This window comes from Drosophila gunungcola (genome assembly GCF_025200985.1).
Source record: "Drosophila gunungcola strain Sukarami chromosome 3L unlocalized genomic scaffold, Dgunungcola_SK_2 000003F, whole genome shotgun sequence".
In the NCBI taxonomy this organism is placed as follows: Eukaryota; Metazoa; Arthropoda; class Insecta; order Diptera; family Drosophilidae; genus Drosophila; species Drosophila gunungcola.
In genome coordinates, this window is record NW_026453179.1 from 401,491 (window position 1) to 428,996 (window position 27,506).

General features: G+C 42.9%; 11 protein-coding genes across 14 annotated transcripts; 5 read left to right on the top strand and 6 right to left on the bottom strand.

Annotated features, from left to right (window-relative positions):
• Positions 1-16: 16 nt before the first annotated feature.
• On the bottom strand, positions 17-3,966 carry LOC128258236 (uncharacterized protein F23B12.7). Its single transcript, XM_052989748.1, has 5 exons — positions 3,151-3,966; positions 2,972-3,086; positions 1,328-2,899; positions 417-1,268; positions 17-348 (listed from the first exon to the last, which is right to left on the bottom strand). The coding sequence occupies exons 1-5, from the start codon at positions 3,856-3,858 to the stop codon at positions 107-109; spliced, it is 3,489 nt and encodes a 1,162-aa protein (XP_052845708.1). The 5' UTR covers positions 3,859-3,966; the 3' UTR covers positions 17-106.
• Positions 3,967-4,047: 81 nt separating this feature from the next.
• LOC128258253 (probable prefoldin subunit 2) lies at positions 4,048-4,976 on the top strand. The gene is made up of 2 exons (XM_052989776.1): positions 4,048-4,326; positions 4,435-4,976. Exons 1-2 carry the CDS (start codon positions 4,196-4,198, stop codon positions 4,733-4,735), a joined length of 432 nt encoding a protein of 143 aa, XP_052845736.1. The 5' UTR covers positions 4,048-4,195; the 3' UTR covers positions 4,736-4,976.
• Positions 4,977-5,100: 124 nt separating this feature from the next.
• LOC128258241 (molybdenum cofactor biosynthesis protein 1) lies at positions 5,101-8,234 on the bottom strand. 4 transcript variants are annotated; one of them, XM_052989758.1, is made up of 5 exons: positions 8,041-8,234; positions 7,766-7,990; positions 7,625-7,703; positions 6,164-7,015; positions 5,101-6,008 (listed from the first exon to the last, which is right to left on the bottom strand). In XM_052989758.1, exons 2-5 carry the CDS (start codon positions 7,955-7,957, stop codon positions 5,416-5,418), a joined length of 1,716 nt encoding a protein of 571 aa, XP_052845718.1. In that variant the 5' UTR covers positions 7,958-7,990; positions 8,041-8,234; the 3' UTR covers positions 5,101-5,415. The 4 variants fall into 4 exon arrangements, with proteins under 4 accessions (XP_052845718.1, XP_052845717.1, XP_052845716.1 ...); XM_052989757.1 differs by having other exon boundaries at positions 7,766-7,993; XM_052989756.1 differs by having other exon boundaries at positions 7,766-8,234.
• A 946-nt stretch (positions 8,235-9,180) lies between these two features.
• LOC128258250 (uncharacterized) lies at positions 9,181-10,459 on the top strand. The gene is made up of 3 exons (XM_052989772.1): positions 9,181-9,427; positions 9,811-10,019; positions 10,080-10,459. The coding sequence occupies exons 1-3, from the start codon at positions 9,237-9,239 to the stop codon at positions 10,253-10,255; spliced, it is 576 nt and encodes a 191-aa protein (XP_052845732.1). The 5' UTR covers positions 9,181-9,236; the 3' UTR covers positions 10,256-10,459.
• Positions 10,460-10,611: 152 nt separating this feature from the next.
• LOC128258238 (protein suppressor of underreplication) lies at positions 10,612-14,544 on the bottom strand. The gene is made up of 4 exons (XM_052989750.1): positions 14,217-14,544; positions 13,590-13,789; positions 13,346-13,524; positions 10,612-13,217 (listed from the first exon to the last, which is right to left on the bottom strand). The coding sequence occupies exons 1-4, from the start codon at positions 14,542-14,544 to the stop codon at positions 11,030-11,032; spliced, it is 2,895 nt and encodes a 964-aa protein (XP_052845710.1). The 3' UTR covers positions 10,612-11,029.
• A 20-nt stretch (positions 14,545-14,564) lies between these two features.
• On the bottom strand, positions 14,565-14,945 carry LOC128258255 (uncharacterized). The gene has a single exon (XM_052989778.1). It carries the CDS (start codon positions 14,766-14,768, stop codon positions 14,565-14,567), a length of 204 nt encoding a protein of 67 aa, XP_052845738.1. The 5' UTR covers positions 14,769-14,945.
• Positions 14,946-15,187: 242 nt separating this feature from the next.
• LOC128258604 (uncharacterized) lies at positions 15,188-17,224 on the top strand. The gene is made up of 5 exons (XM_052990309.1): positions 15,188-15,408; positions 15,465-16,464; positions 16,525-16,739; positions 16,797-17,036; positions 17,105-17,224. Exons 1-5 carry the CDS (start codon positions 15,269-15,271, stop codon positions 17,106-17,108), a joined length of 1,599 nt encoding a protein of 532 aa, XP_052846269.1. The 5' UTR covers positions 15,188-15,268; the 3' UTR covers positions 17,109-17,224.
• Positions 17,225-17,293: 69 nt separating this feature from the next.
• LOC128258606 (immediate early response 3-interacting protein 1) lies at positions 17,294-17,810 on the top strand. Its single transcript, XM_052990312.1, has 3 exons — positions 17,294-17,486; positions 17,552-17,650; positions 17,714-17,810. Exons 1-3 carry the CDS (start codon positions 17,399-17,401, stop codon positions 17,767-17,769), a joined length of 243 nt encoding a protein of 80 aa, XP_052846272.1. The 5' UTR covers positions 17,294-17,398; the 3' UTR covers positions 17,770-17,810.
• On the bottom strand, positions 17,725-18,409 carry LOC128258605 (biogenesis of lysosome-related organelles complex 1 subunit 2). The gene has a single exon (XM_052990310.1). It carries the CDS (start codon positions 18,299-18,301, stop codon positions 17,822-17,824), a length of 480 nt encoding a protein of 159 aa, XP_052846270.1. The 5' UTR covers positions 18,302-18,409; the 3' UTR covers positions 17,725-17,821.
• Positions 18,410-18,963: 554 nt separating this feature from the next.
• Positions 18,964-20,682, top strand: LOC128258498 (2-aminoadipate transaminase). The gene is given in 7 exon segments (XM_052990130.1): positions 18,964-19,243; positions 19,314-19,435; positions 19,500-19,627; positions 19,630-19,722; positions 19,725-19,799; positions 19,867-20,283; positions 20,286-20,682. Coding segments are annotated over 7 exon segments (1,269 nt in total). The 5' UTR covers positions 18,964-19,081; the 3' UTR covers positions 20,558-20,682.
• LOC128258497 (proton-coupled amino acid transporter-like protein CG1139) lies at positions 20,554-26,917 on the bottom strand. Its single transcript, XM_052990129.1, is given in 9 exon segments — positions 20,554-21,051; positions 21,111-21,266; positions 21,337-21,512; positions 21,572-21,678; positions 21,680-22,108; positions 22,110-22,199; positions 22,264-22,450; positions 22,514-22,667; positions 26,558-26,917. Coding segments are annotated over 8 exon segments (1,389 nt in total). The 5' UTR covers positions 22,666-22,667; positions 26,558-26,917; the 3' UTR covers positions 20,554-20,959.
• Positions 26,918-27,506: the final 589 nt, after the last annotated feature.

A 27,506-nucleotide genomic window follows, 5' to 3' on the forward strand; every position in this document is an offset into this window, starting at 1 on the left:
GATAATCAAAGAGGTCTTTTAAACTTATTGAAAAATGTAAATATTTAATCTTGCGTTCTGTGTATTTACACATCTAAACAATTAGGGTTTTACGATCGTAACAAGTTTAGTGTTTCCGCTTTTTGCCCGCTTTCTGTGGCTTGCCACCTTTGGCCGCTGGTTTGCCGGCAAACTTCTTGCCCTTGTAGGTTTTCGTATTCGATCGCCGGTTCTCCTCCCACTTCAGTTGTTTGTCGGAGGATTTGTCCTTGTTGAAGACGGCATTGCTGGTGCCCTGACCCTTAACCTTGGCCGTTTCCTCCAACAGCGAAGAGAAGTCATCGGCGGCAGCAAACAATGAGGACATATCTACGAGGGATTGAAGGAAAGCATTAGAATAAGTTGTTCAACTACAGAATTGGTAATGTCTATCTTACCATGACTCTGTTTGAGTGTCTTGGCAAAGGTACGTCCTCCCACCATGTCGGTGGGTTCCTTGCGTGATTTCTTTGACCTGGGCGGCGCATCTTCGTCATCGTCGTCCTCATCTGGACTCTCCGGAGCATCGCTGGAATCACTGTCGTCCTGGCCGCCCTCGGATATCGAACCCTCATCGTCATCATCGTCGTCATCCAGTGGCTCCAAATCAATGGAGCCCGTCTCATCATCAGACTGATCTTCGCCAGCACCTTCCATTTCATCGTCTTCGTCTCCTAAATCATCATCGCCCCAATCATCATCTATGTCATCCATGTCCTCTTCCGCCTTGTCTGTCTGCTTCTTCTTTTTCTTATCCTTAGACTTTTCCTTCTGCATCTCACCGCCCAGCTCCTGCAGGAAGTTTAGTTCCTCTTCGTCCTGCTTTTCGTCGACGCCTTCCTTGAACTTCTTGCCGAAATACCCATCCAGATAGGCCTCAAACTCATCGTCATCCACCTCGCCTTCCTTGAGATATTCCTCTCCAGCCTCGCCATCCTCACCATCACCATCCGCCTCATCCTTCTTCACCTCCTTTTGCTTCTTGTTTTGGGCCACAATCTCCGCCTGCCGGCGCTTGTGCTCCAGGAAGTTGAAGATGAACATCTCGTCCTCGGTGCAGTTGGCCTTGGTCAGAGACTTCACTGGCCTGCCACGTGCCCCGTGAGCCATGTAGCGTTTGTGGGCCACACTGGCACTTTCCGCCGCCTGAGGAGCTTCCAACTTCTTGGGATTCTTGAAGGCGAAGCGCTCAAGGAAGTGCGGTAGACCGAAATCTCTTAGCGGATCACCATAGTAATCGATGCGTGATTCTGTGGAAAGCGAAAGCTAAATAATGTTGTCCTGGGTGAGAGCCAAATGGTGTACTCACGCTGTAGGATCTGCTCGGCGAAAACCTGCACGGTGGGATGGTAGTGCTGGCGCAGCAGCAGCAATTCTTTGCGGAGCGCATAGCCGGCTCCTGCAAAGGCGGGCACGCGATGGTACGGATCGTACTTGCAGGAATCAATCTCCCGCACCTTGGACTCAGTGGCTGGTACACTGGCATGATGCCAGGAGGAGGCACTTGATTTGACACCATCTTCCGCTTTTACCTCCGATGGATTTGAGTCAGTCACGTCCGCTGTCTCCTTGACATCCTTGTAAACCTCCTCCTCATCGCTTCCAAACTTGTCCAGATCGGTATCGACTGCTCTAATGACTTTGGAACTGGCCTCCACTTCCTCCGAAGCTCCAGTGCCGCCGATGAGCTCACGCCGCATGCGCAGCAGCTTGTGAATGACAATCAAACAGCCAGCTGCAATATGCGGAGGGGCGTAGAGAGTGAGCTGCAGGAGGCGTTTGACGAACGCCTGAGCCCTGGCCACATGGTTGTCGATGTGGATGGCGCGGTGGACTATATGCAGTAGGTGGGCCGCCGTTTTACTGCCCACATTGATGAGGTTTAAGTCCATCAGTTTCACATAAAGAGCATTGTAAAACCGATCCGACTTCTCCGTTTTAACCGTAACAAGTTGGAGCAGCAATCCCAGAGTTTGAACAGCGACCCGAATGTCGGCCAAGTGGACCAACCGGTAGATGGTGTCCTGCATTTCCTTGGTCAGCAGCTCCCCGTTGCTGTCCTTTGCCGGTTGCGCTTCCACGATGGCCTTTTGCAGGCACCTCAGGATTGCCTGCATAGTCCTGTTGTTGACGGCTCCCTTTTGAACGAGAACCTTGAAGAGGGCAAAGCAGATGTTTACCAACTTCGTGCAGACTTCGGGCCGGCCGGAGGGTGCGATGCTGGAGAGGAAACACAGGGCAAAGTGCTGCGCCCGCTCGGAAATGTTGTTACGGAAAAGCAGCTTCTCCGCCTCCGAAACGATGACGCCGCACATGTTGGGATGCTTTTGGGCCACCTCACTGAGATGATGCAGCGCCTTGGAGGCAATCTTGGCGATGGGATCGCCCAGCTTGTTTACCAGCATGGTCAGCAGTAGCTGTTCTTTTTCGGGAGCGTAGGCTAGCAACCTGGCAGCGGCCACAATAGATGAGTTCTTATTGTGCTCCTGCCCGGTCTGCAAGCCCTGCATCACGTTCTTGAGAAACTCGTGGTACTGGTCCTTCAATTCGCTCTCAAAATGCCAGTACGCGTAAATGCGACGCTTCTGCTCGTTGCGAAGTTTCTCATCCTTCTTCAGCTTCTTCCAATCGGCTCCACGAGTGTGCACCGCAAGGAGTTTTCTGTTGGGCGGCAGGAGCACTTCCTGCCACAGATCCGTGAGCACTGCAACCACATCGTTGCTGGCCTTGTTGGAGATCTTGCAGAACCCAATCAGTGTGGTTAGGGCTTCTAGGTTGCCCAAAGGATTACTGGTGACCAGCAGGGCGCCAGCATTGGCCCGATCCTTGGCCGTACCCTTGTGCAGAGCGGTTTGCAACCAGCGGGCATCCGTGGGGTTGCCTAACGATCAGATAAAGGCATTAATATAAGTTCAAACCATTTAGGGAGATCCCTAAATTCAGCGTAACCTACGTTTGTTGAATGTTGTTTTCTCCGTCTCGAAGGAATTCTTGCAGAGATTGTAGAGCTCCAGCTGATCGTTTTCCTTCATGTCCAGCACCTCATCGGTAGATGGATAATCGGTATGCTGAAATGCAAGAGTTAAAGCCATAAGTAACCATTCCTTTACTAATGTTTTAGTAGAAACATACCACATTGTACCATTTCTTTTGGGACTCCTCATCTTCATCGAGTTTTGACTGATATTTGTTGTGTTTTTTGGAAAAAGATTGTCCCAGTTCCTCATCACTATCTCCATCGCTATCGGAAACATTCTTTCCAGCTCCATCCTCATCAAACTTGATGCGTTGGGGTTTTTTAGAGTTTTCCGATGACTCTCCATCATCACCAAACTTAATTTTCTGTGGTTTCTTTACCTCATCAGGTTTTTTGTTAAAGGACTTCTGAGATACTTCTTCGTCGTCATCAGCAAACTTAACTCTTTGTGGTTTATTGGCAAAATCCGACTTTTGACCATTATGTTTCTGGTAGTTTTTGTTAAATGGTTTTTGGGATACAGCTTCTCCATCTTCGCCAAACTTGATTTTCTGTGGTTTTTGACCGTTTTGATGATGTTTGTTAAAGTGTTTGGAAGCAACCTGTTGCCCATCTTCAGCAAACTCTGCCTTTTGAGGTTTATTGGCATAATTTTGCTTGTGACCATTATGTTTTTGCTGATTTTTATTAAAGGGCTTACCACCCTGCGGCTTTTTCACCTGTTCCCTGCCATCATTTTTTGTCCTCTGGGGGTGCTCCTTTTTGTTTTGTTTAACTACAACCTCGCCAGAATCATCGAACACGATTTTCTTGTTCCTGGGCGGTCCTCCGAATTGCACACCCGTGGCCACTGCTGCCGGCATGGTTTTATTTATCAATTTATCAAATTAAGAGCATTAAGTAAATTAAAATCGGCTAGAAACAACTGCACGTGTATTCAAATTTGTCATTCACCGTTAAGCGTCGGCAACATATGGTTTCCTATCGCCTATCGATTAAAATTTGACAATCACCGCGAAACGTCATCGGCAACGGTTCAGGAAAATCGATTGTATCGAATAGAATTAGACTTTTTGTTCCAGCTCTATCGCCCTCGTGTTCGCCGACTTATTTTGAAAGAAAATCGCAGATTTTCGCAATTTTGGAGCGAGTATCCAGATCTAGTTTTCGAAGGAGTCCTTTTGGGAAGCGAGCGACGCGATGAGTACCGAATCGGCGAAGGCGGCGCCCAGCCAGGAGGCCATTGTGGCCCAGTTCCAACAGCTGCGCAATGATCAGCGCAACCTGGCCAACAGTTTAAATACTTTGGAGATGGATTTGAGGGAACACAAGTGAGTCACCGGGGCCCGAAGATGGTTGGCCATCTGCTCAGACTTTGGAGATAAGAGTTTACGTCTGTACAAACCCAACTATAACGCCATAATCTCCCCCACCCCCAGGACTGTGATAGAAACTCTGCAGGCGGCGGATCCGGAGCGCAAGTGCTTCCGCCAAATTGGCGGTGTCTTGTGCGAACGAACCGTGAAGGAGGTGCTGCCGCAGCTGGTGGAGAACAAGGACTTCATCGCCAAAACCATCATCATGGTCACCGACGACCTGAGCAAAAAGGGCAGCGAGCTGAACAAGTTCAAGGAGGAGCACAACATCAAGATCCGGGGCGAGCACCTAGGTGCCAATGGTGCCAAGGGCGCGGACGCCGAGAACACGGTGGAAAACCGCAACGTCCTGGTGTCCAACTAGGAGCGATTGATTACCTCACCACACCGTATTTATTGTGTCTATGTTGAGAGGGAACTCTGCCAGGATTTGCGAGCAATAATCCGCGTTTACTGAACAGTTCTAATGTTGTATGTACTTTTAGCTGTAAGGCGCAGTTCGCGACACGCCCTTAATCGCACCTTCACACCAACACTATCCATCAATTCCCTCATTTAAACTTAACCCACTCTGGCCACGAATTAAAGAGAACCGAAACCTAAAACTTCAGTAAGAATTTAATCCTTCGACTTGTGATTCATTGGAGATCAGCTCAACTTACTGACTGAATGGAGGAATTTATCAGAAAACTTCTGAACTTTTAAAACACAATAGTAAAGTAATGGTAGATCCAGCTATTTTAAAGATTTTTGTCTTTTTATTATTACATTAGTCAACTCATTTCAAACATTAACTAAAACTTAAAATCATAATTGACTTGCATAATCTTTCTATTTTTATACAAATTTATACATCATACAAGTTAGAAAAGAAGTCTAGGATATCAGAAATGCATTAAACAATGGTTAATGGTTGTAGTTAATATTTGTCCTTCAGACTTTGAAATTATTATGTGAAATTAACAAGCAGTATTTGATTTTCCATTCCCCTATATATGGCTTAGCCATAACATTAAATCTAATCCAGTCAGTCAGTACATCCCCTCACTCGACCTCTGCCACTGCACCTCCTTTCGGCTCCTCCCGCTGGAAGTCCCTTTTTCCGCCGGATTTGCTTAACAGGCGGACGTTGGTGATGCAGATGTCGTGGGACACGGCCTTGCACATGTCGTAGACAGTTAAGGCGGCCACCGAAACAGCGGTTAGGGCTTCCATTTCGACGCCAGTTTGCCCGGAGCAGCGAACCGATGCCTCCAGCCGCACTGAGTGCTCAGTTTTGAGAAGAGTGGCCTGCACTTTCACGGAGGACAAGCTGATATTGTGACACAGGGGTATCAATTCGGATGTGCGCTTGGCTCCCATGATGCCAGCCAGTTGGGCCACCGTTAAGACATCTCCCTTGGCCAGCTCATTGGCCGCTATAAGTTGGGTGAGCTGCTCACCCACCTGGACAGTGGCCTCGGCACGAGCTAATCTTGTGGTCGACGGCTTGGCGCCCACATCCACCATTTGGGCCTTGCCCTGGGCATTGACATGGGTGAGGTGGCTGCAATTGCGCACCTGGAGCTGCAGCTTCGAGGGGTGATATGCCTGGTGATGCAAGAAATGATAATGATGATGGACTCGTGGCGCAGCATCTGCAACGGGAGAGAGGGGAGAGTGTGTGGAGTGTCTACTAGCCGCCAATGAGTATCATGGGCCGGTTCTCCATCTGCGACAGGTTGAGCATGCCTGCAAAAGGAGGACCAAGGTCTGAAGACTATCTACGTTTTGATTTGGTATCGTAGCTCACCTGCATGCTGTTTCTTTTTGCGCTGCACCGCCGCTCCAATGAGATCCACCAGCTGCTCTTCCGATACATCCTCGTTTCGCATGGCATCTCTCAGGGAGAACTCCTTGTTGCCAAACAAACACACCTTGATGTTTCCATCCGCAGTGAGCCGCAATCTATTGCAGGTCCCACAAAAATGTTCCGTCATGGAGGTGATGAAGCCCACTTGGCCCTTGAATCCGGGCACAGCATAAGCTTTGGATGTGTCATTGGGACCATTGGGTAGAGCCTCGAAATCCGGCCACCTTTGACGGATGATTTGCAGGGTGTCCTTGTACGAAATAAGCCTCTCTGTATGCCACTTGTTACCGGAAAATGGCATGTACTCTATAAAACGCACATCCACTGGGCGATCCTTGGTGAATTCTACAAAATCACAGATCTCATCTTCGTTGAAATCGCGCATAAGGACACAGTTAACCTTGGGACGATAGCCCAACTGAATGGCTAGATCGATGCCAGCTATCACCCGCTCCCAGCCTTTTCTCCGGGTGATCTTCTCAAAGCGATCCTTTTGCAGCGTATCCAAACTGATGTTTAGTGAATCTAATCCTGCTCTCTGGAGCGGCAGAAGCAGGCGGGTGAGCACCAGGCCATTGGTTGTTATTCCCACTTGCTCCAGTTCCGGCAGGGCCTTCATTTGTGCCACTATTTCAACTATATCCCTTCGGACGGTGGGTTCTCCTCCTGTCAATCGGATCTTTCGCACTCCCTGGTCCACGAAAATACGCGCTAGACGAAGGATTTCCTCGGTGGTCAGCAGATTCGTCTTGGGTTGCAGAGGAACTCCCTCAGCGGGCATGCAGTAGTCACCTGAACAAATTGATTTCGTTAGTTAAAATTAACATATAATCATAATACACGTACACAGTGGAACTTGTTGAAATAAAAAAAAATAAAACATAGAAATAAAACCATTGTTACAAACCATTCTATCTATTGTAAATTTCCATATAAAACTTGTATGTTGGATACAGTTTTCAAAAGAGGTAATTAAGATTTTTTAATTACTATTAACGAATACTCATGAAATGGGTTTTTGTGATTTTAAGTTTAGGTTAAGGTTTCTCTATAATGTAGTTTTAATAAATGAAAGTGTGGAACTTTCTGGAAACCGATTGATGATCATTAAGATATCATTTTTGAAGTGTCAGTGATTGAAATCAAAAGCTGTTGCCCAAATAATCAAGTTCAATAGAACCCCAAAATCAAATTAGATCATCGGTACTAATTTGGTATAAAAAAAGGTCAAATATGGGGCTACATAAGTACTATGTCGACCGCTAGCTGGGCATGTGTAAGACCCGAATTTCGCCACATTATTCAATCAAGGTTGGGATCCACTTCATGGCGAGTATTATCAAATGGGTGGGAACAACAACTGATAAGGATGAAAGCATGGGTGATTGGGGGTAGACTTACATCGCAGATTGCACCGTTCGGTAAGAGAAATCCTCAAATAGGTGTGGTGTCGGCCAAATGAATCCGTCAGTGGAGAATTCTGGGTAAGATCAGATAAGCGAAATTGAATCATTTGGAGTTACAATGGGTGTGAGTACTCACCTTTCTCTGCACCTGTTTCGCCGGCTCCAATGGCTGAACCTGAACACTTGCCGTGGCCAGCTTCAGGTAACCGGTTGTGGCCTTCAGCCGGATTCCTCCTTTCCAAAGTGAAGCCACCTCACCACCACCTCCGCCTCCTCCTCGATTCTCCTGACTCAACAGTCGAATCGCGTGTCTGGCCAGTAGCCGCATTTTAAGTTTTGATTGATGTGACTGTGCTGTTCTCTGCTAAAACGCTTGTGTTTTATTAGAAACACAATTGAATTGGCGCTTACGTAAGCCGGCAATTTGCGGGGGGTACGAGATAGTAAGGGATCCGTTGTCGCTGGAACACGGTCCGGTTTGATAAGCAATTACATATGCTTACGGGCACGCTGCTTCATGCTCTTGTGGCTCTCTACATATATATCGCCGATTCCGAGGGTTCCGACTGCACCCGGCGAGCGTTGTTTATAAACTAAGTGGCGATCATATGGAGCAAGCTTCTAATGCAGCTTTTCGCCATTCGCCAAAGCTTTCTAATGCCAGTGTTAGGCAGCATTAATACTCACTTTGGGGGTTGAATGGGGAGCTGATAGGGGGTGGGGGGGCTCACGCTCCGGAGCTTTGACCTCCGAAAGCTTTTCAAACTGCTTCGCTTGGCAAAAATGAAGCAGTGCTTTAACAGCATTTTACTTCATGCCTTGTTGTACCTTATTGAATGTATTTAAATAATGCTGTTTTCTTTTAATTTTTGGATTTTTTTATTGGTTTTATTTAAAATACATATAACCTCTTTTAGGAATACCTTGTAAATATTTTGTTACAAAAATAGTTTCCTTTTTAAGAAAGTTTATTATTTAATTTTCACCCCATGTAAAGATAACTTTACCAATTTTCTTGATCAGATTGGAAAATAGTTCCTCCTTTTAAAAACTTCTGTATAAAATGCCTTAAGGTGAGACAAATGTTCTTTAAACTGTTCAAAATATTTAAACATTTTTTAATATTTAATGTTATATAATATTTTATTTTATATATTTTGAGTGCTGCCAATTCATTTATTGATTCTGCCAATGAATTGATTTCTTCCTAAAATCTTAATTCTAAACCTAAACATTTCAGGAAAAAAAGATGTATAGGTAATTAAATAAAAAGAGTAATTTAGTGAGCTATTAGGAACCGCTCTTTCGGTCAGTAAAACCTCCTTTATCAACAAATACATGCATCAGAGACCATGTACTAGGCAAACTCTCTTTTTTATGACTCTCCATAAGAAACTACTGCTTTCCGTACGCATTAGTTTCTTAAAGATCCCTTTTGTTTATCTTTCTCTTTTCTCTATGGAACTCATGCTCTTTCCCCTTTGATGCTGTATCCCGAATCTTTGTGGTGAATTCTCCGGCACATGTTTGTTTAAAATTCGAAAGATCCGACATACATATACACACAGTCAGTCGAAGTTGTAAGTCCGTGAAGAACAGAACACAGAATGCAAAGTCCCCGTCTATGGAATATAAAGCGGGCTTCCGTCCTCCTCAGCGTCGCCCTACTGCTCTATGTGTTCGTTTTCTCCAGCGGCTATCAGAAATACCAGATCGAGGGCATTATCCGGAGCCAACCGGAAAAGGTCTGGGAATATGTGGCGGATTTCAACAAGATGCGGCTGCTAAACCCCACGATGTGAGTAACAATCTGATATGACCCGATTATTAATGGGTCAAATATATTTTCTGAAGAATTTATCTTCTTATATGAAGTTAAAATCATTCTTGCATAGCTAAAAGTCAAAATAGGTATAACAAATATGTAATTTTAATTGAGAAAACATCGTTTCAAGATTTTGAACTATGTCTAACCATATGGATGTTTAAGAAACATACATGTTTATGGAACCATAAATGAGATTATTTTGGAACCCAAAATAAAAAGTGATGACGTTTTTTGCTTGTCAGCTTTGTAGAAAATATATTGTACCTAAAGAGTTTTGTTTGATTTTCTTTTTTTATTTTAGTTAACGAAGAGCAAAGTAATTACAACTAAATAATTTGTTGCTCTTTTTATAGCTTAAATTTCAAGATCCTAGCCGATCACGGACATGCCCACGACTGGCGCTATACGGTGCAGTACACTGAAAAACTCTCCCACTGGCCGTATTGGCAAAATACGGCTACGGCCAAGTACGTGGTTACCAAGACAATGCCCGGAGTGACTCCGGTGGCCTATGCCATTAGATCCACCCATGAGACCTGCTTCTTTAAGGGATTCTACTGCTGTAAGACACATAACATATTTCATTAAAGCCTCTCTAATCTTAGGCCACTCTTTTTTTCAGTACAATCCCTTAGCGAGTTTATTTTCAGAAACTCAAATGGTGAAACCCTCGCCCAAGAGAATATTCAGTACCAGTGTCCACCACTTTTGGGCAGCATGTGCAGGCGTGAAATAGAGTTCCAGCGCCAGGCGGTGATGCATAACTTAACTATCATATTTGGCAAGCAACGAGTATAAAATGTTGGCCAATTATCTGCCAAACTAAATTCATTTTATACCAAAATAATTTCTTAATGAAACACAAATATTTGATTGAATTTAAACCCTTAAATATACAATAGTTTATTTCTTATAAAAATGTCTTGAAGATAACAAAATAATGTATTTATCCAAAAAAAATATAAAAAAATAATGGCGGGCACATACTAAACAATAATAAACGAGTAACTAAAATAATATCCATTTTTAAAATTTGCCCAGTTCAACTTGAATTTAGCAATTTATTCAGGCGCTTTTTTGTCTATTTTCATTTAAAAATCTACTTTTACACTTTCATATTGATAAAAAAGCTTTAAAAAAAAAACAATAGTTAGTAATGTTCAATGTCTTTTTAATTTAATGGTAAAGTGACCTTCGAAATGTGTACATATAATAGAAATGTAACTAAATTGGCTAGTTAATTGCTTAGATGGGCGTAATGTTCTACTGTTAACATTGTACCACCTTGCTATTACAACCTACAAAAAAGTCTTTTGCCCAAGTTTGGGTGCTGTTAACTGTTTCTTGGCTTTTGATTAAATAATTTTAGCTATATTTTCACGATTCGGTTAGTTAGCTTTCTTCTTATTTTAATTTTGTATAAGGTACATCATTACCAAAAAGAATAAATTTAAAACTCAGCTAGGAAATCGTTTTGTGAAAACATGGCTTTGATACATAATCCAGGACTTTACCTGGATTTAGTTAACTTATTTTAAACGTTTCCTTTCAATGTTGTATTTATCCTGCTCTTCACTTGAACAGTTCCAATCGCTTTCTTTTTGTGGGTCCTGCAGCTCCACCACTCCTCGCTGATCGCGTTTGACAGGCTGCTGCACTCGTGGAGGGATTCACCGGTGTACTTGGTGCACTAACCGATTCCACGGAGCTGGTCTGTGAAGTTCCTCCCCCGAAAACGGAACCAAACCAGCGGGTGAGCTTGGTGGCCTGAGTGGGTTTGCCCGCCTGTTTCGGTGACTTGGGGGACTTCCTCAGCGCTGCAACGATGGCGCTGCGACTTCCACTTGTGGGCTGCTGCGTCTTTTCCTGGGTGATTCCGGAACCTATCAAGTAGTTGGTGATTTTATTGGCCTGCGTGGGCCTGGCGGACTGTTGATCTTGTTGCACGGGTGACACATCTCCAGCGGAATTCAACCTCATTCGACTGCCAAACTGGCCATTGTTCGTGATTTCAAAGAAGTCATCTTCCAGCAGGGTTCTTCTCCTCTGGGTTATGGCTTGTGCCATATCATCTCTCTGCGGCAGCGGCAACGTGGGCAACACTTTAGGACTGCTTTTCTCCGACCGCTTCTCTCGCGGCTCAAACATTTGCTCCAGAATATCCAAACAAGAGCGATCGCGCTTCTTTTTTGGCACCGAAACATTTGTCTTGGCATGCTGCTGCTGGAACTGCTTTACTTCGGAGCCAAAGATTTTGAAACCTTCGAACGGAGAGGAGGGTTGCGGCTGTGCCAGAGGAATCTGCGAGAGATCCGAGGATATGCTGAACAGATCCGGTGATTTGTTGGCACTTCTCTTGGGCGGTGGCAAGCCCAAGCCGCCGCCAAAACTAGAACTTACAGGCGCCTCCGGTTTGCGCTTCCTTTTCAAAGCCTTGGTGCGACGACTCTGCGATGGATCCTGCGGCGAACTCTCATCGTGGGAGCTATTGATCACCACAGTTTCCGCTTGTTCCCTGGACATCGGAATGGCCACTATCTCCGAGTCGTTGAGCAAATTAAAAGCAGACGGCAAGGTTAGCAGCAAAGGTGTTTGCTGGGGGGTGAAGGGCACCCGAAAGGCAGGAGACTCTATGGCATCCAAATTGTCTGGGATTCGCTGAGCACATTGCATGTACTCTGACGACAAGGAACTACCGCTGAGCACTTGCGGAGTGGGAGGCAAGGGTTTGGGCAAGGGCTTTGGCTTTGGCTTGGATTTCTTTAAAGCTTCAGGTTCCGATTTGCATTTCCTTGGACGACCTACCCCTCTTTTGGGAGTTTCTTGCGCAGGAGGCTTGGCCGCGGTTACCTTCTCCTTCTCTTGCTGCTCTACAATCTTTTCCTTGGCCTCCTGCTTCACCCTGGGTTTGCTTGTCTTGGGCGTTTGATTTCCCTCAGCCTTGTTTCTTTTTGGAGTGCTCCGCTTGACATCGTCCAGTGTGTGGTGCTTTAAGTATTTGCTGTTTATTTTGGACTCAGCGGATCGTGTTAAGCGTTGCATTCCGCGAGTGACCGGACGACCTGTATCAATTGGACTGACCTGTTGCAGTTTCTTTTTTTTCCTTCTAACTGAGGGCTCTGTCTTGGGCGTGGCAAACGCAGGAGCAGTTTGTGCCGGGGGTGGTGTACTCAAGGTATCCATGGAAACCCTTAGCAGTCGCACATTGAGCTTTCTCGTCTTTGGGGTAAAGGTAAGTGTTGCGGCGCGAGTTATCTTTTTGGGAGCCACCTCGACCTCTTCATCATCATCCTCCGAATCGGTGAAGTCTGCTTTTTTCTGTGGCGTCTGCCGCTTGCTGAATTTCCTCTTGGATTTCATCCTTGGTGATTCGTTTGACGTGGGCAATCGATTTGGTGGTGTGTTTGGAGGCGTTACAATCTCGCAATCATCGCTGGAAACTATCAGGACTTGATTTTGATCGTCTGCCGGATCCACAGTAATAGGTTCAACGTCAGAATCGGAGGATTCAAAGACCAGCGGTGACATGGCCACCACATCGTCTAAACTGTGATCGTCTTCAGACGGCAACGTTTCATTTTGCTGAGCCGGATTGTTTTCTATGGAAGCGATTGTCGAGCAAACTTCCGAGGAGCCGCTAAGCGTGCTCTGGCTATTTTTTGAGGCCAACCAGAGGCTCAGATTGTGCTTGTATTGCTCCGGTGCAACGAGCGGCAGGCTCTTGTCGAACTGATGACGGAAACGACGCAGACGAAAGTCCCTAAAATATATTATATAAATGTGTTAATCACTGAACTGCACTGAAAATTAGTTCTTTGGAGAATTCTAATAAAGAATTCTACAGAATAATCTACAGATAAGATTGTAGCGGGCAACTGGGCCACCTACTTAATATACTCGCTGAGGAATCCCCGCTGTTTGTAGTACTCCTCGAGATCTATGCGCTTGCTGAACACCTCCTTGGGGTCTGGCAGGTGGAACTTGCGGTCAAAGCTCTGGAAGCTTCGGTACTGGTGCTCCAGACGACCACCTAACCGCAACACATTGTATAGCAACTTCACATCGGACTGTGGATGGGAGAACCAAAAGATTTAAAGCTCCATGAGAGCCAGTTATGAATGCATTGCCTCACCGTAATGTCAACACTGGAGATAACCATGTTTACCCGTCCCTCGAAATGCTTGAGCAGCATAGAGGTGCAGAAGCTGTTGTTCAACGAGTGCCCCCGATTGTCCACCAAAACGTAGTCGAACTTGAGGCGGCTTAGATCTCCAATGCTGCGTAGTTGGCTCCATTTCGCCAGGTAAACATTGTGTGGGGAGTCAGTGGTGTCTGTAACAAATTAACTTCATTTAGTAAAGGGTACTTTAAGAAAAACACGATTACTTTACTTCTTCAATTCTATAACATTATATTAGCAAAGAAAACACATTTCATTTCACTACGAAATATAAAAAAAAGGAATTGATATACATAACAAAAAAAGTTTTTTTTCAAGATATAATCAATATTCATAAATATGAATGTTTTGTGATTTTTTTATAGGTTGACGAATCTTAACATTCTTTTAAAATACGTTTTTAATAAAAAGATACAAAATTAACGAGCAAACTATTAATACTATAATTTTTTTCAAGACATAACTTTTTTAGAACATATGATTAATTTATAAGCAAGCCAATCTTAACTTTCCGTGGAAACATATCATTAAAAATAGAACATGAATCATTAATAAAATATTTTGAACAGAAATCCTTACCTTGCAATCCCTGAATAGTGCAAACCTGCAGGTCAGTAAGTGTGTCTAGATGGAACCGCCAACCGGCGAGCAGTTGCTCATCGTTCTGCAGCACTATGAGTGTTTTCTTGGCGGGATCGAGGGCACTGAGAAGTGCCGCCACCGTGGCCAGTTTTCCAAGACCACTCTCATCGTTGAGGATGCAGAATTCTCCCTTGGCCAGGCGATCGTAAAGGAAACGCACTGCCTCCAACTGGAAACCCTTGAGGTACTGCGTCACGTGGCTAGTGACCAGTGCATCCGCCGAGAGCCTCAGCTCCGGAGTTTGTTCGGAAACAAAGTGATACATGATCCTTTAGAGATTTCGAACTAATGGTGCGCGTGATGCAATGCCAAGTAGATGGCCACCAGAATGTAGAGCAACTGCAGGTACGAGAAGATCACAAACATCGAAAACGACCCAATTATCATCTTCCGCGCCGCTGGCGGCCCATCGAATTCGATATTTTCCGGATGCAGTATGTCCACCACGTTGTTGTTGTTGTTTATGACAGGATGTTGGACGAAATGCATGTGTTGTTTCCTTTGTGATGGGGAAAAGATCTGGGTTTCTGGTGGAAATTATGCTATTGGCGGGGAGCGGGAAATGATTAAACAATTGAGTAAGAAGAAATAATTATTTTTGGCTCCAATTTTTATTTCACCATTCACACAGAACCGGCTGCGTCTTGTTGGCGCGATCAGCTGTTGGACGTCGGCAGTGTTGCCAAATTATTTTAAGTAACCAAATTTTTAAAAAAGCTAAAATCTTATAAGCATTATTGAAAGAAAAAATTATGAGAATTTAAACTAAATTGTTTTTTGACTTGGGCCAATCAAATCTTATGTTTTAAAATAATTTGAAATATATTTAAGGCTCTGTTTAATAAATTAAAGCTTTGGTAGCCAGATTTCTTAGGGGTGAAGACAACACCAGCAGCACTAAGAGCAACTAGTTTGTGGCGTTATCCAACACTATCACAATTGTTGCGGTTTGTTTTGCTTGGAATTTGTTTTAAAAAATATAGACTGATATGGCTGTTGCAAAAAAAGAAAAGCAAGCGGCTAAAAAGAAAAGTCCAGAAAAGGGCAAACCACAGAAAGCAAAAACTGCCCCTGCCATACCGCCTGCAACAGCAAAACAACGAACTGTGGTCACCCCTTGGCGAGACACGTGCGCAGACACAAACCAATAAAAACTTGCATTTATTAATTAAAATAAATTTTTAGGCTGGAATTCAAAGAGACTTATGACTGGTTATTTGGCAAAGCATCAACACCCGCCAAACGGCGCCAGGCACTCAGTAAAATCCGCATTTGGAACCTGCGAAGGGGAAACCTCTGCCCGGCGGCTGTTCTGGCCACTTCAGTGCTCGTCCAGGCTCAACTGGAGGACAAGCAAGGCAACTCCAAGACACAGACCACCTATGCCAGTGCCTTCACTCGCTTCTACAACTTCATGTCCTCCATTATCCAGGGACACAATATGAGCAGCATGTACGAAACGGCCAGGGAACTGGGGCTCCAGTCGTTCATCGTTGATCTGCGGCACTTGTGCGCCCACGGACAGGAGCTGCCGCCTTTGGAAGTTTTAAGGAACACCTCGGAGCATTGCCTGGAATGGCTGCGCACCTACTACTGGCTGCCCCACAAGGAGAACATGTCCAACTTGGATTCCGGGAAGCTGCAGCGCAAGGACAAGATCAAGTTCGAAAAAACTGTTAGTAGTCTTCTGGAAATCTACGACCTGACTCTGGAGTGTCATCTCAAGGGTGCTGAAAAACTGAAGGCCATCAGCAAACTTAAATCCAGCGGCGATTTCAACAAGATTCGGGTTTACTCCTCTAGCAAGAAGGCAAAGTCATCCAAGGAGATACTCGATGCGGTAGTCAATGATCTGAGTGCACTCGTCAAAAAGGAGTCCACTTCCATGAAGGCTCTTTTGGATATTTATACCAGCTGCCTGCTTAAAATGGAATACTTCCTTGGAGTAGGTTTGCAAATCGAAGACGATGAGGATGCTCTCGTTGCAGCCACGCAAGGACTCTTTAGGCTATTGGCTGTGCAAGGATACATTGAAAACCTATTTGTGGCTCTGGTGCAGTTAACTGAAAACAAAAACGAGACGGAGGATAGACGACTGGGAGCCAATTACTGGGCCTCAAAGATGATTGCAACCTTTGGAATGCTGTCTCGCATGAAACGGATGTACAAAGAGGAGCTAGATTTGGTTTGTACAATTGAGAGATTAACAAAATAAGAATGCTTAATGTTTCACTTTCTTTTTTAGAACAATAAACTAAAACCAGTGGATTTCTCCTCTCTCAACACGGATAAGATATCGAAAACCATGCGCAGTTTACTAGTACATTCAAATGTGGATCCCTCCCTTACCCTTATTTTTGGAGATAGTCCCAAAAAGACTAGAACGTGGGTTTTCGAGCGAGAATTTATTATGCAGCGTGTTGGTCCTTTCGACAAATACTCAGCACCTATACTCAAAGGGTATGCTTGATTGTTTGTAGCCTTAATGCAGTAATAATATATACGGAGTTTTCTTAGGTTGTTACCCCTAGCTGAGCCTCCTTTCAGCAAGTCGCAAATAACGGATTTGACCAAACTCTGCGACATTAGATTGCACGAGTGCAAAGATGATGAACCTATGGAGGATAATAGTTCCTCGGAAGAGAACTATAATCTGGATTACCTGGAAAAGCTTGTGGCGAAAGCAGCTCAAAGTAAAGGCAATAAATTCAGCAATGCTGAATCCTCAGACTTGGGTAATTTGGAAACTAGAAAAAGGTGGGTTTCATTTGCCTGACATTCATATAACTAATTAATAAATGAATTATTTTTTTTCGTATTAACAGATAACGATTGGTCCAAATGTGCATTGGGTGTATTACCTTGGGCTCAATAAATATGAAGATATATGTAAATTAGTCATGATATTCGTTCGTTTTTTTTAGTTAATAAAGACAGTACAAAACCGAGTTCAAATTTGCTTTTGGCGCGCAACTCATCGCCATTTAACCATTCACAATAGAGACATCCAATCAGCTGTGTCCGCGTTTGCAGTGAACGGCAAGTCGGCATCACTGACGTCAACAATTATTCGCCGATTTTGGTTTATTAAATGTAAATAAGCTTTATTCAGCACAGAAATGTTTACTCTTTGGACCCTGATCGAATCCACGCTCCTCTGCCTGAATGCAGTGTGCATTCTGCACGAGGAGCGTTTCCTGGCCAAGTGTGAGTTTTTACTTAGATATTTGGCTCCCAATGCCACGATGTTACAATTTTGGCACACTTTTCAGTTGGCTGGGGACGACAGGCGGGTCAGCAGGATTTTGGAGCACCCACGGCCAAGGATCAGGTACTGAATCTCATCCGTTCTATACGCACAGTGGCAAAAAGTGAGTATTGTGTATTGTAGTCCCCATAAACCTTTTACATCTTTACCCTCTTCCCATTCGCAGTTCCCTTGATATTTCTTAACGTAATTGCGATTATATTTAAACTATTACTTGGTTGACATAAAATCTATTGTAATAAATGTACCATAAAGCCTTTGTAGATGAGTAGTCTTATTGTGCCACTTGGCTGCCACCGGATTTCCTTTGGAGCACCACCTTGACCCGATTTTCCAGGGCTATGCTGTAGGCATCTAGTTTATAGGCCGCCGCCTCCAGTTTGTCCACCGTATCGGAGATCTCATCGATCTGCTGCATCATTGGAGCCAACTGCTGGAACTTAAGGCTCAGTTCACTTGTTGAAGTGTTCAGATTCTCTGCAATCTGCCGCATATCCTTGTATTTGGCAATCGTGGCCTTGTTCATCTCCTCCAGCAGCTTGTAATCCTCTAGTGGAGCGTTTAGCTCGTGGGTGATGTACTCCTCCGTTTTGTTGAACATTTTGGTGGCCAGGCGACTGAGATTGGGGTCGTGTCCGGTCAGAGCCTCGAAACTGGATGCGCTCGACAAAGTTGGTCCATGTTGTGGGGAGTCCAGGAGGAGATTGTGATCCTGTGCCGCGGCAGCAGCAGCGCTGGTGGTCGGTTTTTCCATGTTAACTCAAAGAGAGTTGCAATTTTCCGAGTTTTCCAAAACAAAGTAATTGCTGTAATCAGCTGTTGTTGGCGTTTCCCTGGGAACGACAATTCCAACTGGGCTTTTTGGCATTCGCAGCGAAACGCGTTTAAATAAATTAAATAGAAAACACTCGATTCTCATATACCCTCTATTTAGCTTCGAATTGACAGATTTTTATGGTTTAAGGCCAAATTTTAATATACTCCGTTATTATATACCATTTTTTTTTGGTTTGAATAAGACGAAGGCGTTTTTATAGTTTAAAGTAACTATAACTAATTCTATTCCTGCCAGTTATTTAATCAACAAGTTAGTTTTAAATAAATTAAATCATTTATGTCAGTTTACTTGTAAAAAAATAATTAATTAATCTTGTTTATGTATGAAATTATTTATTTATACAATTTAGTTAGAACTAAGAGCTAACAAAATGATTTGAGCCGGGACCCTCCAGTGGTAATCACTTTTTCTTTTTTTGGGATATCTTTATAAAATTTCAATAGTTTAGTTTAGTTTAGAAGTTTAAGTTGTGTAATAATTTATTGTTTACGAATAGACATATTTTAAATATAATACATTGAGCTTTCGTTACTAGTCTGAACGGCGTTTCTTTTGTCTTGAAAAGCTCATACCCCTAGCTTTTTACTAGTAATAGGTATAACACGAAAATGTTAGAAGTTTTCCCATTGTTTTTTATAAATGCAAGTACCCTGCGCACAGATAAGGCATTAGTTTGCCTGGAACTCAACGCTAAACATGTCGAAGACCAATCAAGATCGAAAACTTAAGCACCTCTTCGATGGAGGCGACTGGAATGTTTACCAACCCGACATCCTCAATCTCGGCGTGGGTGCTCCGGGAACTGATCTCCTGAGTTCCAACTGTGACAACTTCAGAAAGGCCACAGATCATTGTCTGGTTAGTAAATCTCTTACGCAATCCGCGATTTCTCACGTTATCAATGACCTTTCTTGGGACGCTCTTTTAGGAACGTGAAAAGCGGGAAAATCAGTCACTAATTTTTCAATATGGTCCTACAAGTGGTACTTTTGAGGTGCGCCGTGAAATAGCCACCTACTTCACCGAAATGTTTGAAAGCCCCATGAACTGGTAATCGTATGTGGTTCTTGTGGTTTTTACATTTATCAAATTTACTTTGTGGTTTTGGTTTTAGTGAGGATCTAATGATTACGACGGGTGCTACACAGGGCCTCCACCTACTTCTCTCCACGATGATAGACTTGCAGGGTTTTGTATTCGTCGACGAGTACTCCTACATGATTGCTTTGGACAGTATAAAGCACTTACTAGCTTGACCATAGTGCCTGTAAAGCTAAACGATGATGGAGTGGATCTAAAAGATCTTGAGGAACAGGTTTCCAACAGACGTTTCCATTCTGAAAAGAAGAGTTTTGGGGAATGTACTATACCATCCCTACTTATCATAACCCAACGGGGATTGTGTTTTCGCCAGGTGGGTTGTTTTTTTATTATAAGCTATCTGATTAGTACAATTATGTATTTATTTATATTTATTTCAGAGGTTTGTCGTGGAATTGTGCAACTGGCCCGCAAGTTTGACTTTCTGGTGGTCTGCGATGATGTCTATAACATCCTTCACTATGGCGAAAAACCGACCCACTCCCGCCTGATTTCCTATGATGATCGAAAGGACGCCGACTTTGCAGGTCATGTCATTTCCAATGGCAGTTTTTCGAAGATTCTGGGTCCTGGAGTTCGCGTGGGTTGGCTGGACATGCCGCCACGTCTTAAACCCATCCTGGATGGCAGTGGATTTGCAAACAGCGGTGGATGTTTCAACAATTATACGTCTGAGATTGTGGGAAGTCTCTTCGAACTGAAGCTAGCCCAAAGCCAGATAGCTGTATTCTATGAGGCCTACAAGGAGCGAATGCTGGCTACCACGCAAGTTCTGCGGAATGAACTGCCAGAGTGCTGTAACTAGTAAGTCCCACTGGAGGATACTTCATCTGGGTGCGAATCCCCGATTGCCTGGATTCCCGAGAGTTCCTCAAGTACTGCCTGGAGCATCAGAAGATTTACTTTATAGCTGGACCGCGTTTCTCTGTGGACGGACAGTCTGGTAAGCAGTTTTTCCGATTGTCCATCGCCTTCTATCCCAAGGAAAAGCTGGTGGACGGAGCCAAGAGGCTCTGCGAAGCTCTAAGGGATTATATAGCCACCCAGAAGATCCCCCAGAGCGTATCTTAATATGGCAAAATATTTTTATTAAAATGGTTGCTATCGTTCTTTAAATATGACTTATAAAAATGTGACTTGGCACTAAACTACTTATCAAGACGTTATCTACTACATAAAGAGATATATGATATACACACACTTGTTGTACAGATTCTTGGGCACGATGCTTAAAAATATCACAAATCTGATAAATTCTATACAAATACACAACAAATAGGTCTGAGTAAGAAGTTTACACACACGTACAGCAGTTCTCAGCTCAACTGTGTCTCTATCTTGAGTTGTATCCTGTATCTTGTCATTTGTGCTGCGCTGCGAATGTCTACAGATTTCAACATCTTTCGATTGCTCATAATACTTTCGCTTGAATTGGAATGCCCGCTGGCGTATTTAGGTTCACGACTATGATGACTACTCGGAAAAGGTCAGCACGATCTCTTTGAGGGAGGTGTACGTGCCGATTACCAGACCCAGGATGCCCACAATGATGAGCACAAAGTTGCCTGTAAGAATAAGGGGTTAGTCTTTTGGATTTTGATGAGCATTTAATATGATTACTCACTCAACACTAGCCATGCCTTTCCGATGCCCTTCGTCTGGTACCAATGCGTGCAGATCTGGATGAGTGCCGGGAAAGCCAGACCCAAAGCAGAAAGGCAAAGGGCTCCAAACAGGGAGATGAACAGCTCCAGGTTGGGAATGGCCACGGCCAGGAGGACTGTGAATAGAAATAATAATTATGGGGTGTCAAATGAAAGGCTTATTTATAAAACCAAAGGGCCACTTACAGGTCATTAGAACCAGAATAGTTCGCACGGCGTACTCCCAAAACAGGACATTACGTTGGGCTCCCAAACGCTTGGCCACATAATCGTTCCAAGTGATATCTATAGCCACATAACAAGCCAAACCATGGGTAATGTAGATGGCGAAGGCCAGCATTCCCTTGACGCACATGGAAAGGCTAAAATATAATTCTTTTCATTATTAAATAAAACGCAAATAACTATAAGTTAAACCTACACTTCGTGCTCCGGCATATTTAGAGTAATGGAACCCAAAACTGCAGATCCGTAGTTGAGGTAACCAAACAGACCCATGCCCACATAGAGGAACACAATGAGCACCATAGGATACGTTGAGGACTCCACAGCTGCCGCCGAATTTCTGCGGGGTCTTCATCTCGTTCTCCAGTGGCAGGATCACGCCAATTGCCTCTAGGGCAAACAAAACTGTGCCGAAGAAGAGCGGGAAATTCGAGGGCTTTCCGAAGGCATCTTTGCCCTCTGTGGTGACGGGCTCCCTGAAGATATAGTAGCAGATGATGCCGAACGAGACCATGGTGATGGCATTGGCCAAAGTGGAGAACGGAGCCAGGTATTTGAGATTGCGCACCCAGTTGATCAGGATCAGCGGCAGCAGGATGATGATCATGCAGAGTCGCACATCGATATTGGTGTCAGCCACTGCGTCCACAATGGCCTTGATGTTGGAGGCCACAAACACCACGTATACGCAGCATGTGCCCAGTTGGTAGATCAGCAGGAAAGTGTTAACCACCTGTGCCAATATATGGAGCGAAGAAGCGGAAGAATTTTGGACCTTCGCCCATGGCTGTCTCCGCCACCATTGGATAGTTCATGCTGGGCATCTGCGCAAAAGAAAGCTCTATGAATCTGAAATATATATATGCCAAGGGTCATCTCTTGACTAACCTTTTTCCTGCGACACAGTTCGTACTGCGCTTTGATCAACTGATGGATGCAGAAAGTGCAAATAAAGCCAATGACAATGGTTCCAATGGCACCTGTAACGTAGCCGGAATTACGAAAGGCATTCGGCATGGCCAGAATACCAGTTCCCAGCGAACCCTTTAACAAATGAAACAGAGTCTCAGAGTTTCTAAAAATAAATAGATTTTAATTGATATATAATATTCTCGAGGGAAATCATAGCTCCACTTACGTGGTGGGATGCTCCACATCGCGATGATGATAGGGATTGTAGTCCGGATCCTTGGCCACTATGGCCTTGTTCTTCTGACCCTTCTCGGCCAGCTCCAATTTGTCTGCATGATCGCCGACGTAAGCCGCATTGCTGTGGCCATTCTTAGTCATGGCTATAAGAGAAGATTGGTATATGAATTTAATTGATGGGCTATAAGAACGCAGAAACTAGAACTATTAAATATGAAATTTTCTTTTTGAAGTGTGGAAACCTAAGTTTCACAAAATAGTTGAAAATGTAAATATTTAAAAATACTATTCCAGAATATTTAAAAACAAAAGATTTTAAAATAATGTATGTTACGTTCAAAAGTTCTATCTATATTTGTCTTTGGATCGTTTGCAACTTTTGCTACAAATTATTAATTCTTTCTAGATTGAAAAATAAATTAAATTAAAAAAATGAATTTGTAGTAGATATAATGTTAATCGTTTATAACAAAAAAGCAAACGATGATAACAAAATAAATTAAGAATAAATACTTTTGTATTTGTATTTTATGAATGTGTATTTTAAAAGTGCTTAATCGTTTGAAAAAATGGATCTATTTGTTCTTAAACTACTGGCACTCAAAAACATTAATTTGAACCAAAATAAAATAGCCACTGAGTAGATAACTTTAAAGTCATTCCCTTTAAAGATTTATCTTTATCAGATACTCGCCAATTGCCGCAGCTGCATCTGCATCTGCATCCGCATCTGCGTTTGTGGCGCAACAAGTGCGTGATGTGCATAGTGTGCGCTACTCTGAAAATAGAAATAGTCTGTGCCGCTGACATATTTCTAAATTGAAAGCAAACCTCGGCAATGTCAAGTTCAGTGCCAGCGAAGCGTTGCCCCGATTCAAATGCGGTTGCGTTCCGTCCCGTCTCACCTCTCTATTCCCCCTCCCAAATTTAAGGGTATTACGAGCAGTACCTGACAATTCGTGCAGTGTTTTGAGACGTGCTAGAATAGAAAAACCCGAACAACAAAGGCCAATTTTAGTCTCACTTGTCTGTACAATCGGACTTTGTTATCCGCCCTAATCGCTCCGCCTCCTTTTTTTGTCGCGATATATCTCTCAGCCCATGATGCTTAATTAGAAAATATGTATCTGTGTGTGACAGGGGGCAATTCGAGACTTTACGGCTTCCAGTTAAGATAATCTCATCTGCCGGAGAGATATGGAAATTTTGGCAAATTACGGCAATTTTTCCGGTTCTCGGCTTACGTGTTACGAGCGTGCCTTTTGGCAATTGTCTTCGTGATGATATCTGCAGATCAGATATTTTACGATATGATATGCAAGTCGGGCTTTGGTTATTCTTTCTCACAAATCTCCCAGACCTGATCTACAACCTGAATAACTCTCTGCATAATCTCAAGTACGGCGGCTTTTCTGTACCACTTACAAAGTCTGAGATATGCGGAAGTCATTAGCCGATCTCCGGGGAGCTCTTGACAGTGATTATACTAAATTGACTTTTGGGAACAAGTGAGTAATGTCTTTACATGGGAAAACCTATGCAAAATAATTTATTTATGAGTGGAATAATTGCTCTCTTGCTTTCATTTCTCATTTTATGGGAAAATCTGAGACTTAAAGAAATATTATGAGACTTTATGGAAACCTTTGGGTTCAATAAGACAGATAGTCATTTAAACAGGGCGTATGAGTTATATGATTCTGGTGGAGAATTTTCTTTGATAATTAACCTACCATAATGCTAACTTTCTAATAGTCTAATTCCGGCTTACTCATCGGATCATCACCTTAAATAGACAAAGGCCGAATTCTACGCAAAACAGAATTCGCAGAAATAATTTCCATAATTTATTTCAACTATGCCCAAACAAAACAAACCCCTTTGGTTTGTTTTACTAATGAAGTGCAGGCGGTTTTAACTGGATTGGCATACCCCGTTCGCATCACACAAATAAATTAATTTTATTTGACTCTGCCGATTTGCAATTTGCCAATTTGTTTTGACTCGGATGCTGATGATTTAGAGGGCCTTTTCCTTTCTATTTGCCTTCATCATTTTTTTTGCTTTTTTTTTGCTTGTTTTCTCATGCAGCTGTCTATAAATATTTTTGAAAATTAAGCTGAGCCAAGAATCGCTTGTATTTTGTTCACGTGAACGCCAGCGGAATATCAATTGAAAGCAGCACGCGACTCTCCCGGTTTTTTGTTTTGGTTTCTTCGCTTTTTAACACATGTTACTATTTACTCACTCGGTGTTGTGGGTTTCGGACGTCTAGACTCTCGAGAGTTAGCCAAGTTCAATGAGCCAGGCCAAAACCGCTTGGCCTTAGCTGTTTGCAGCACTTGACTCGCCGCCGTGGAATACGAATTTCAATTGTCAGCAGCGGTTGGCAGTGGAATCTTGGCCTGGCCCAAACGACTTCTAACTGGCTGGCTTAAACAAAAAAGCCGTCGGCCTTGCTCCGCTTAATCATTTCGTTTTCGAAACTGGAGCTTTCGACACCGTCTGGCTTAGACGCTCTGGCAGTGAATTTTGGAGTGGAAAAGTTCTTGGCACTCGCCACATTCCGAGCTGGTGGAAAAGCTAAGTTGTCCAACTGTTTTCAGACTCACAATGTGATAGTGCAACGGCCACTTCAGCTGCCAGTTTTTAATGACATTTTCCACGCAAAGCGATAATCAATTATATGTTTTGGGCGAGGGGAAAACAAGTGAGGTTGAAATAATGTGATTTTTACAGAGAAAATAAAGAAAAATAAACAACAGCATCTTATGTGGTTGTATTAGCAAGGCAAATTTTTCTTTTTAAAGTGCGTTAGGAAAATAAAATGAACAATTAGTCTTATAGATTGTTGGCTAAATACGAATTTTTAATCTGAAATGTACTTAAATATTTTGAGGTAACAACAGAATCAGAAATTGCTCTAAGCTTAAACGGTTGAAAGTGATTTTGCCAAACCCAAGTATTTCAAGATATTTTAAGAAAATAATTGTTCATTTAGACAACGATAAAGAGACATATTAGACAAATATCTTAATGATTTCATGTGAATTTTTAGATATATTTTAAAATAATTCTTAATATTCCACTAAAAATTACTAGATAAATATCAAAAAATAAATTCACATGTTCTTATAAAGCAATATCAGTAACCTTCGGCATTTATAGACCCATTAAATAATTCACAAACTTTAACACACCAACTAATCACACCTTTAATGCTATTAAATTGGCAATCTCAGGAGTGTAATCATCTTTAAGAATACTCCGCTGAATAACTTTTTTTGTTCAACCATCACTCTGTGGTGTGCAAATGTCAGAGAAGTCAGTGATCTTTGTTTGGCAACACATCAGCATGACCAACTTGACGTATGAGTGATGTGGGTTAAGCCATGTTCTTTATCACTTTTCTATGCTGCTTATCATCCAAGACTTTTGCAATTCAAATAATAGTCAATGAATTTATAATACTGCATTGTTTATAACATTGTGATTATTTCACTGGTGATTTATATCTTTTAGATTAAACAGTTGTTATCAGTGGTTTCTTCGTCACTGTGTTTCATATCTTGAGATAAAAAATAACTTCTTCAACGCTCAGAGCTCAATCGGTTTACAGCTAAATAAATATTGTGTAAAGGCTTGAAATTCTAAAAAAAATCGGCTTATATCTTTATTTACTGGTGATCATATAGAGATATGTTAGTAAATCATGTCTTTGACTCCTTTGCAAATACTTAAAGTTAGCTGAGGTTCATATCTTGCAATACCCAGTGCTCTTTGAACTATTCACGAGCTATTTTTGGTTTGGTTTTTTGATCGATAATTTGCGTCAGAGGTTTGATGCGCGTCGCTGGCTAAATTTAACTGCAATTAATTGGGGGTTAGTCCACTTAACTTAGCTAAAATGAACTCAACGATCTGTGCACTCATGCCCGACTTACTAATTCGCAAAATTTGCGCGTCGCGACTTCCGCTGGCTCACTAGCCCAAAAATAAAAACACAAAACAGAAATATGGATCATTCACTTACCTATTGTTTTAGGTTTATGATACACTTTTTTTAACTGGAATTAACTATTTTTATGTAATATCCAAACTCCCAGAAACGTCGGTAAATAATCGTAATTATGTGGTGCAATAAAATCTTTAAACAACTGGCAATTAACCGAAACACTCGTTGACAGAAACGACGAAAAATCAAAACATAAATCTAAATCAACGCAGATCAACGCTAAACAGAATCCGTACCGCCGCGCACTTGATAGACCGTACTATACTATACTATACCTATACAATACTGTGCGATGTTGTATAGTTGGTCGGATCTGCGATGTGATCGTGTTGGCCGCGCGTTAACGACTAAATCAGACCCACCGTGGGTCACCAGTTTTAAGCATCGCGCCAATGGTTGCGCGATACCCACACAGCGGATTTCACACAGACACTACCGGCACACAGGGAAACATCTCGCACATTTGTCGAGTGTCGCAGAATCCCACCGTGATCCGTGGAAAGGGGGGCTTGAAGTGGCTGGGGGGCAGTGGACGTGGACCTTACCTTTGTATGCCAATCTCAGCGTTTTGAACTAATTGTGTAACTCACTTGGGACTCATCGTAAGCAATCCTTAGCTCTTTAGATCCTTGGGCCAAGTTTTCTGTCAGTAATAACTTGTTGGGGTACTTAATCATTATTGTTATTATTACCATTACTTTTACAAGTTTTCTGATCATTTAATAGTGTTTTTATGAGGCTTAGATCCTTAATCTGGCATCTTTGTTATCCTCGATTCTCTAACTATAGACATACCTGTTTTGTAAAATCGTTAAAACATTTTTTTCTGTCATCCAAAAAATAGAAGTACAGAACACAGAAAAGATTTTTCAAATTCCAAATGCTTTTTACTTTCTAAAGTTACTTGACAAATATATTAAATGGTTTATCCTTGACATACCTATTTTGTATAATCATTAGAAGTAAA